Source organism: Gopherus evgoodei, chromosome 10 (genome assembly GCF_007399415.2).
Source record: "Gopherus evgoodei ecotype Sinaloan lineage chromosome 10, rGopEvg1_v1.p, whole genome shotgun sequence".
Lineage (NCBI taxonomy): Eukaryota > Metazoa > Chordata > Testudines > Testudinidae > Gopherus > Gopherus evgoodei.
In genome coordinates this window covers 27,883,060-27,893,177 of record NC_044331.1, presented here as the reverse complement: position 1 = coordinate 27,893,177, position 10,118 = coordinate 27,883,060, and the positions used below count along the sequence as shown (strand labels likewise).

General features: G+C 37.4%; 1 protein-coding gene across 4 annotated transcripts in view; it reads right to left on the bottom strand.

The window, feature by feature from the left end:
• Window positions 1–2,617: 2,617 nt before the first annotated feature.
• MINDY2 (MINDY lysine 48 deubiquitinase 2) overlaps window positions 2,618–10,118 on the bottom strand; it is a 96,353-nt gene continuing 88,852 nt past the window's right edge. The window contains exons 8-9 of one of the 4 annotated variants that reach the window (XM_030579025.1): window positions 6,217–6,399; window positions 2,618–2,826 (exon numbers count right to left, since the gene is read on the bottom strand). In XM_030579025.1, the coding sequence (XP_030434885.1) occupies window positions 2,695–2,826; window positions 6,217–6,399 (315 nt within the window). In that variant the 3' untranslated portion in view covers window positions 2,618–2,694. The remainder of the gene's footprint in view (window positions 2,827–6,216; window positions 6,400–10,118) is intronic. The other 3 variants (XM_030579028.1, XM_030579027.1, XM_030579029.1) reach the window with 3 other exon arrangements.

Sequence of the window (10,118 nt, the reverse complement as noted above, 5' to 3'; positions counted from 1 at the left end):
CAGTTTATATATTTATGATTTTGGTCACTACCAAGTTGAGCTTGATGCACACCAACGTCCTAGAAGTAAAAGAGTAAAAGCCTCAATACTACTAAAACCTTTAGCCATCCAGATCCTTAAAGAAAGAGCAAATTTACAAGAATCATTGTGTGAATAATATGAATATCAAGCCACAATATTTCTGAAATTGATAACTCCTTTATTGAAGGAGAAACTGAATTCTTGGAAAGTCTGAGCTTTTTACAACAAACATTGACATTTAATTTGTTTTCTTCCACTGTAATTGAATATACCAATATTACCATCAGTATATCAAATTATGTTTCAGGGGTGTCAGTAAGACATGAAATAGGAATATTATACAGACTTTTCTGATACTAGGAAGTTCACTGAATTATTTTTAGTGATTTACTTTATTTTATGAAAAGATGTACTCGATAATAGCCACAACATTCTAAGTTAATTTGTTTTAAAAGTGAATGTACAATGGCAGTATTGTCATTGGAAATAATAAGGTAACAAAACTTTAACTTGACATTTATTTTTCAAAAGTGTTAAATGTAAATATGAGTTTGGAAATATTTCATCAGTAACAGACTGCTTTTTAAAAAAAATATATGGTTAAAAGTTTTTGTACCTCCAATACAATACATCAATATTTTCTGTTCTGCATAAAGCAAACCATCACATTTGTGTTCCTCGTTTATATTTGTGTAAATTTGTCTGAAGCAATGGATTGCTTCAGTGAAAGGAATAAGGTAAATTGTTTGACTTGACAAAGAATATTATTATTTTAACTGGCATACATTTGAATAAGTATTAATGACCTTTCTATATAATTATCAAGAAATAATAAAAAAAACTGTATCTAAAATCTGTGTCTGAAAGAGAGATCCCCTTCAATCATCCATCACTTCAGTATTATAAAAAGGAAGTTGTAACAAAATGGATAGAAGGAAAAAAGCTGAGGAAGAAACAAATAGAGTGATCTAGACTGGCTCTTCAGTTATTACCAAAACTATGCCTATTTTATCAGCCTAATTGTTTATTTAAATATGTAACAGATTTGTGCAATGACTGGTTCCAATTATGGAGGCAATTCCATTTGAAACAATTTTATAGCATTTCTTTAATGCTGGACTCATATTCAGAAATCAAGAGGGTTTTTTAAATTTTGAGTTTTATGGACATTCCCCCAAGCCACTTCAAAATATATGAATGTCATACTCCAGGTGGCTGCTTTAAACTAATCTATACGCATGTATATTAATACACTTACTAAGCCTTAGAACGTGAATCAGAACTACTTTTTTCCAGCAGAAGCAGCTTTTTTCAAAAGTGTCTACAAATTGCTAAATAAAAACTTTATCAAAAGGATCAGCAACAAAGTAGTAGTTACTGGCTTTTCCTGTTGAAATGAAAGAGGATTTGTAGTATCCTCATAATAAAATTCAACAAGTATTTTATTCCTGTAACCTATAAATACTACAAGATGTAACATGTTTATTTGGTTCCCATAAATTAGAAAATCTGGTTATTTCTATAGAAGTTTCCCGTAACTCTAAACTAATGATTTAAAAACCAAAGTGATACTACATCTGAGTGCCTTTCCTAACAATTTGAGAGACTAGCTTAACCTTTCTCTCACCCCGCAAAAGTGTGCTTTTTACTGATACATGATTTTTAAAAGTATTTGTACACAGTACACTAGCTTAAATATACCAGTGGACATGTCAAAGTCATGATACGGTTCAAGGTACTTTTGGACGAAGGCAAATATTAAGTTAGTTATTTTAATTCTGCATTCCTACGCAGGACAAGCATTATTAGAGACTTCAGCTTCCTACCACCATTCACGTGTTGCATGGAGAGATCAATAAATAACTTCTGTGGTCCAGTTTAACTATAACAGAAGATACTAAACAAAGAAAAAAAAACTATTAAATTATTTGTGTCTGACCCTGATAAGATCTGAGGTGTGATACCTAGTTTTTAACTGCAAGAAAAGCAATAATAAATCTTTATCTTGCTTATCAATAGACACCCCATTTTTCCATGACACCCAATTTTCAATATGATGTTTAACAAATAACTTATGCATGGGGCAAAGGTCATGGTGGTAGAACTAACCCAGCACAAATATGGGTTAAAGAATGGACTACCAGCTCTTGAACAAAAGGAATCTGGGTGCGTTATGGAGGCAGTGTGCCCAGACACTCATTGGGCTCTAAAGTCACGAATACCCAGTCTAAGTTATATTGTCAGACCATGAAAAGCAATACAGGATTCTGTTGTGCTGATGTAAAGAAATCTGACAAAACCGATTACCTCCTTTCTTTGTTTAGAGCAGAAGATGAAATAGCTTACTAACTGATATTATAAGTAACATATGTCACTATGACACAAAACTTGCCGTGATTTGTGTGTTTAGCTACAAGGTGCAGTATTTCTCATGACTGACTCAAAGCACAGCCGCATCCAATTGTAATGGAATTCCATCTCACACAGAGCGCACTGTAGGACTTTGAAGAAAGTCTGTATGATTGTAACAAAGTAGTCACCCATTCTCTCCTTAAACATGAATAAATCCATGGGGTAATCAGGCACAGGCGGCATGTAACGGGTTTGTCTTCATTTTATTCCTTGTTTTTGTTTGAGGACATGCACTTGACTCCAGGCAAAATCCATCCCCGGTTACAAAATAACACAACTATTCTTTTCTTTCTCCTTCTCTTTCTCTCGAGGTTCTTTTCGTTTGCGTTCACTACTTCCAGATTGTCTTCCACTTGCTGGAGAAGCAGCTCCTTGCACCTGCTGGAAGAATGACTTTAAAAATCAAAAACAGTAAAGAGAAATATTATTCTAAATGCTACAGGTAGTTTCTGAATCAACGTTGCTGTCTAAAATTCATATGGCTTGGAGCAGTAACTAACGGAAACTGAAACTTGCTCACTAGCTTTAATAATAATTAATTATGCAAACCACAGCCATCAGGCACAGAGTGTTTCAGTTTGCGGTTGGTTAAAACTAACATGCAAAATTAATTATTTTTGGCAAGAAAGATAGATTCCCACCAGCCCAACTGAAATACAATCAAAGTCCCATGCATCTTATACAGCACAGCAGACCTAAATATATGCAGTACTGAGCCCCAAGCACTCTCCCTCTTATGCAATCCTGTTCCCAATCAGTTCAGTCAGTGCCTTATCATTTGTATCCTTTATTTTGATATTAAATTTAACTTAGTTTATAATATCCCCATTTTCACTGTGCTGTAGGTTTTTCAGTTTTCTTTTTTAAAAAATCAAAGACAAGTACATTTTCGAAGTTGTAGAGGGAAAATGCTAGGTTTTGACTACTAATTATGGAAAAGTTGGGAATTTTGGCAACAAGGAAGCCATAGGAGATAGTTTTAGTTTTTGATAATCAAGAGGCAGTGAATGCTTTTGGTACTAGAAGCCCTACGGGGCCAACTATGGGAAGGGGCAAAGGTGATTTTACATTTGGGAGAGCAGGCACATGAATTTTTTTCCCCATCCCAGCAATTCTATTGCAGCTGACTAATCCCTTTACATCTTGACGAAATAACTGCAGCTGTATCCAACAGTGATGGATAAACACAGTAGTTTGATGTTTCTGCTAAAACAATGAGCAGCGTAACCGTGTCATTTATATTGTCATAATTGTGCTTCTCTGTTAGCATCCTGTTTAGATTAATGGGTGCACTTCACTCTTCTGAGTTATTGTTCCTGTCTGTCTGCAGGCTCAGTCAGACATCACAGATAGTTTACTTTCAATTTCTGAATATTTTTGTAACAAAAAATGTGCTTTTTAAAAAATGATCTTAGAATCAGGAAAGGCAATTTTAAAAATCTAGTTAGATGACAATTTACATAGATGAATATAAATCACATTAAACAAGGTGCCTTGAATATAATTATTTACCTTGACAAAACCACCTCAGAGGACCTGGACTGAAAATTCTATTGTCATCTACCGCTAATTTGATATTTTGACATAAAATTAAAAGGACAGAATAAAAGCAATTACCAACTCTATTACAAACTAAAGTATTACATAATATAATGCAAGAGTACAAACTCCTATAATGTGGTTTGTGGGAAAGCACCATAGCTGGATATTATTTAACAGATAACTCCTCTGATAATTCAGAAATTACAGTGGACTAAATCTGTGGTTTTCAAACTTTTTTTCTGGCAACCCAGTTGAAGAAAATTGTTGATGCCCATGACCCAATGGAGCTGGGGATGAGGGGCCTGAAGTAGGGGAGGAGCTCAGGGCTGGGGCAGAGGGTTAGGATGCGTGGGTGAGGGCTGCGGGGTGGGGCTGGAAATGAGGGGTTCAGGGTGTGGGAGGGGGTCAGGGCTCTGGAATGGGGGCAGGGATGAGGAATTTGGTGTGCAGGAAGGTGCTCCGATTTGGGATGGCTCAGGGCTGGAGCTGGAGATTGGGGTGCGCACTTACCTCAGGTGGCTCCCTGTCAGCAGCACAGCGGAAGTGCTAAGGAAGGTTTCCTGCATGTCCTGGCACCACGGACCTCACTGAGCCCTGGAGGCAGCCAGCAGCAGGTCTGGCTCCTAGGCATAAGCACGCAAGTGGCTCTGCGCAACTCTCGCCTGCAGGTACTGCCACCCCCAGCTCCCATTGGCTGGAAACTGGCCAATGGGAGTGCAGAGCCGGTGCTTGGGGTGGGGGCAGTGCATGGAGCCCCACTGCCCACCCCCCACCTAGGAGCTGGACCTGCTGCTGGCCATTTCTGGGGTGCAGCGTGGTGTCAGAACCGGTAAGGACTAGCCTGCCTTAGCTGGGCAGCACCGCCGACGGGACTTTTAATGGCCCAGTCGATGGTGCTGATCAGAGCCGCTACGACCCAGTACCTTACATTCCATGACTAAGAACTGGGTCACGACCCGCAGTTTGAAAACAACTGGACTAGATAAAGGCAGAGGTGGGTTTTTTTTTCCTTTCTTTTTTTTTAATACACCAAATGCCAAGACATCTATTGTACAGGCTATGATCACTGGGTTAACAAGCAGCACCCTCAAAATGTTGGAAGATGCTCTCCCCCTGCATGTGCTACCCCTTTTTCCTCCATCCCCCGAATGAGAGGGCTTCAGTCAATTTTGAGTTTTCTGTCCTCTTTGTCGGTTCTGCAGTCTAATAAATAAATTTGAGACAGACATTTTTCAGCTTTTATGATTCACTCATACACAGGGATAAGTTTTGCATTTGCTGCCTCATATTTGGATGACTGGGAAGGTAACAAGGAAAATAATGTCTCAATGAGGAATAAACAGATATGAATAAGAACTTACTGATTAAATGCAAGTTGGATAAATGGGGTTTTAGTTGGTTTAGTTTCAGAAGTCAGATACAATTAGATGTGTAAAAACAGTTATACAAAACTGAAAATGGGATTATTTAGGGACAGTGAGACAAGCAGAACTGCATTCAGTGACATTTCTAGTCATGATGTAGGAGAGGAATAAGATGTTAAAAATTGGTTTTGCTGTAGCTACTATTAGTTAAATAATGAAAACCCAACTCTACATACTAATTAGTATAAAACAATTCAAAATACAAAGATACATGTTTCAGCTTTTCATAGGATTGTCTTATTAAAAAAATTAAAAAATAAACAAACTTTCTCTTCCTCATCCAAAGATGGCTGAAATGCTGCATAGCACTACTTCTGTTTCAATGCAATTTCTGTAACAACAATTATAACTCTTATCAGGATCCCTATTGAACAGTCTTAGCAAAATCTTGATGTAGGAGCCTAGGCCATTAGCAACATGGTTTAATTTACTATGACTGACTGAAATTGATATGGAACGAGCATGCATACTCTAGCAGTAATAAGATTTTTCCTAAAGTTTGTTGTGCAATCATCATAATTCACTCACTGTACAGAGTGTTAGTGGTATTAGTGTTACACATCTAGAGCAAGTTCTATGAATATTGTTATGGTAATGCTGTCTATGTAACTATTACTGAAGCAAAAAGATGAAATAAAATCTGAGGTAAAGTAAGATGCTATGGAAGAAAATCAAATAGACAGTATCCTTTTCATACCGAATGAAATTTACCATTGATGTAAAACACTCACAGTAGTAAGAAATTGTGTTTTAATGAAGTTACCACAAAACTAAATAAAGCTAGTAACTGTACTCTAACCATGGAATATGCTCTGACCTGGACCTGAGCAGCAGCTGCAACTGCTTGTTCTTGTTCCTGATAGTACTGAGAAGCCCGCCTATCCTCCTCTTCCTGCAGCTTCTTTGCCAGCTCTAGATCACTGATTCCTTCTGGGATCTGCTCCCAATCGATATCTTGGCTCTGCTGCTCTTGTTGTAAAGACAATGCCATCAGATAGTCCTAAGAAGTAAACTCATTATTAGTAAACACTTTTCTGCTTCCCTAACGATTAGCCAAAGTTGTAACGGGAATTCCATGAACCTCTAAAAATGAGAACTCCAGGATTCAATATTTATGCTTCCTGGATGCTTTATTATGTTGAATGGCCACTTAAAATTGTTGGCTAAGGCTTCCAGAAGGAGTCAGATCAAGGAAGGAATTGTGACAGGAGCCCTGTATACCTCCTCTGTCTTTGTTGACTGTCATATATCTACAGTATAACCTTTTTTAAAATATTTATCCATATGTAAACAAACATATATAAAAACTGTGTTTACGTATGGGCTTACTTTTTAAATTCCTTAGATTATCACCTCTCTTTTTAATAAGTGTTCCATTAAACCACTATGAGCAAGCTATTCTCCACCAAAAATCTTCATCCTGTCTTTGGGGGGAGGGGATCACTCTGAAAATCTAGCAGAGGGATTATGATTTATAGACCATCATTACACAGTGATGTTAATACTCACTCAAATTTTGAAAGCATGTAAGAGAATGAAGTTCCACACTGACAAAGTGCTAAAGTTATGTGAATTTTACCCTTTCAGAAATATTCACGTTGCAATATATTATCATTCAAGAGTACTTTAATTAGCACATTACGTTACAAAATCACTTTAGACCAAGAGCAAAACTGCAGAAATCCCTCAGAAAAACTGTGGGGACAGAAAGGACAAGTGCAGTAACATCTCTTTCCCCTAACTCAACTACCATATATCCACATCTTTCTCCTCAGAGAACCACAAGGAAATTCAGTTTAATGTGAAGTCAGAGAGGTGCAGAAGCAGGAATCAGCTGCTTTATGTGGCACATTTCCCCTTCTGCTGCACACAGTAACATTAGTAAATGTTGCTTCAAGGAGCAATAGCTTATACTATTGGATTGGTGACACAAGAAAAACAGAACCCAGGCGCTACCAGCACTTGGGGACAGGATGATAGGCCTCGGGGACTGCAGAGGGACAGATTATTTCCAGTGCAAAATCTGTGCTTTGACTCAGGGTTACTACCGGATGCACAGACCATCTGTCTGTCTATTGTGAATACTGCTTCCCCGTCCCTTCCACACCTCCATAAACTCCTTAAGAAAGAAAGATCATGACCCTCCCAAAAAGTACACACATTTTTGGACAAGTGTCCGTCACTTCATTTTATATTAGAGGAGATCAAAGATTTTGAATTTAAGTAAGAGAAAGTTTTTTCACTATTTAAATTAGCTACTTCTGATTGTAGGGTTAGTGTACAATACTGTAACTTTTGCAAAGGAATTCTTAAAAAGCTGCACTTTAATAGTTATACTGGATTAAACAAAGATATTCCATTACTATGAAGATATGTCATCCAGAATTGAACTGTATTGCACCACCTAAGAATAATAGAACATTTTGTAGCTGTCAGTTATTTCAGATATTATTTGTATTGAATTTAGTTTTCATTTTATCTGCCATGAGGGAGCTGTCATGGGAAAACATCTTTCAGCCAAATAAAATAATAGTAGTAATAGCTAAATAAAATGGAATTTCTTCCTGATCAATAGAAGAAAAAGAGACATTACAGTCTTCCAGTTCAGAGCTTTAAAACAAGAGTACATTAAGCACACCAGGGAACTTTTAGTTTGTAGAAGCAGGTTCCACACAAACAGTGCACAGCAGGATTGAGAGAGTTAGACTTTCACTCTAGCTTGTCAAGAACTTATTGTACATATAGATATATAGCTAATTTTTGTACAGCTGTCCACAGCATCAAGGGGCCATGGCAGCCACGGATTTCCAGCAAGCCCCAGCCATCTCTCTTTCACTCAGAAATGCCCCCTGGACTGGGAACTAGCCATAAAAGGCTGCTATACAAGCTCTACACTACTTGGGGATTCCCCTTACTCAAGCTGAATCCTGAAGTGCCCAGCACTGCTGGCTTTAAGGCTGCTTTGAGCCATAAAATCACAGTGGAGAATCCAACTCATTGAGTTTTTGGGGTTGCACTGAAGGGTTCAATTCCAACAAATGCCAGTACAGAATTATTATTCCAAATTTGTTCTCAAGCTTATTTTTCCCACAATGTAGCACTTCACCCTAGCAGAAAAATTGATGTGCCAGCTTTTTAACATTTAATTTTGATATACCAATGTTTTTGTTTTTCATTATTTCTACAACTTCAAACAAATTAAATCTGATAACATTAATTTCAGATAATCAACTCAGTTACAGACATCTGTTTGGGCTAGTCTGTGCTCATACCTGACTGCGCAGTACCACAAGTGACCCCTAAATTTTTCTCATGTTTCTAAATTTTCTAAATTTCACTCATATATTTGCAGGGAATAAGATTAAGTCTTGATTTATATTATCAGAAACTGTTATCAAAACCTACACATGTACATTGGAACATGTTAATATGGGGGAGATAAAACATCTTAAATCTCAGATTTTAACTGAAGTGCTCAAATTTATTAAAAACATCTGCCTACGCATATTTTAAGCTTTTTAAAATATGTAATAATGCTTCTCAAATACACTTTAAGAACTCATTAATTGGTTTTGTCTACGCAGAATGTAAGTTCCTTGAGGCAGAAACTGTCTCTTGCTGTATGTTTCTACCCTGCCTATTACAATGGGTCCTCTTAGATGAGACTCTAGAAGCTAATATAAAAAAACCAAACTAGAAACTATGAACACTACTGTTTTTGTATTCCATTCTGCAGAACTGACATCAAAAGGCAAAGTGATGACAGTGAGATCTGAAATAATGTACATCACACCACAATTATGTACTGTACTACTCTTCTCAAATTTAGGAACCATTACAGACAGGCTAACCCATGCTTTTCAGGTAAATTACCAACATCATGAGGAATTTAAGTCCTTACAGAACAAATCTGAAGTTGGCAAGATACTGTAGCTTTCATAAACGAGCATAAGCTATTAAGTTTTTACTAATAGGATGACAGTAATTTATTAGTCATAGTACGTTACTACGTATAGTAACTGGAGATCTTCAGATGTGTTGACATTCTATTCATAGTGTGCATGAACCTAGAGAGTTTGAGATTGGAGACTTTTTGGCTCACACTATCCACATGGCATTCATGCACTCTCCCAGTCCTTGTGCTCTGCAGTAAGGGCATTTAAAGGCAATGTGTGTCGGCACTTCTCATTGCAGAATCCCCAAAGACTACTCCAAGGCAGACAGAATGGAAGAATGGGATGTGGAATGTGCATATGGTCAACACATCTCAAATAACTCCATTTACTGTACATGGTAAGTACCTTGCCATTCTCCTTCGAGTGTTTGTCCATATACATCTTCCACTGATGTTGACTCCCAAGCAGCAATGGGAGATTAGAATGGTTAGTTAAACAATGAGTGAAGGATTGCTTTACCAAATACAGCATCAGAGTTAGAAAACTCAGTGATGGTGTAGTGCTTTATGATGATGTGTACTGATGCCCAAATAGATGCTTTACAGATCACATATATTGGAAAATTTTCACAGTGATCCCACAGATGTTGCATAACCACCACCATCACCATGAATCTGGCAGCTATTTCCACCATATACAGCGAACCTCACCGACATGTATGGCCATTTGCTGGCCTTTGTTGACTAACGACAAATTCTTTGCAAGTCTCATTTGGCAGTTTATCTGCAAAGGCATGATACCAGAAGTCATAATTGGCTAATAT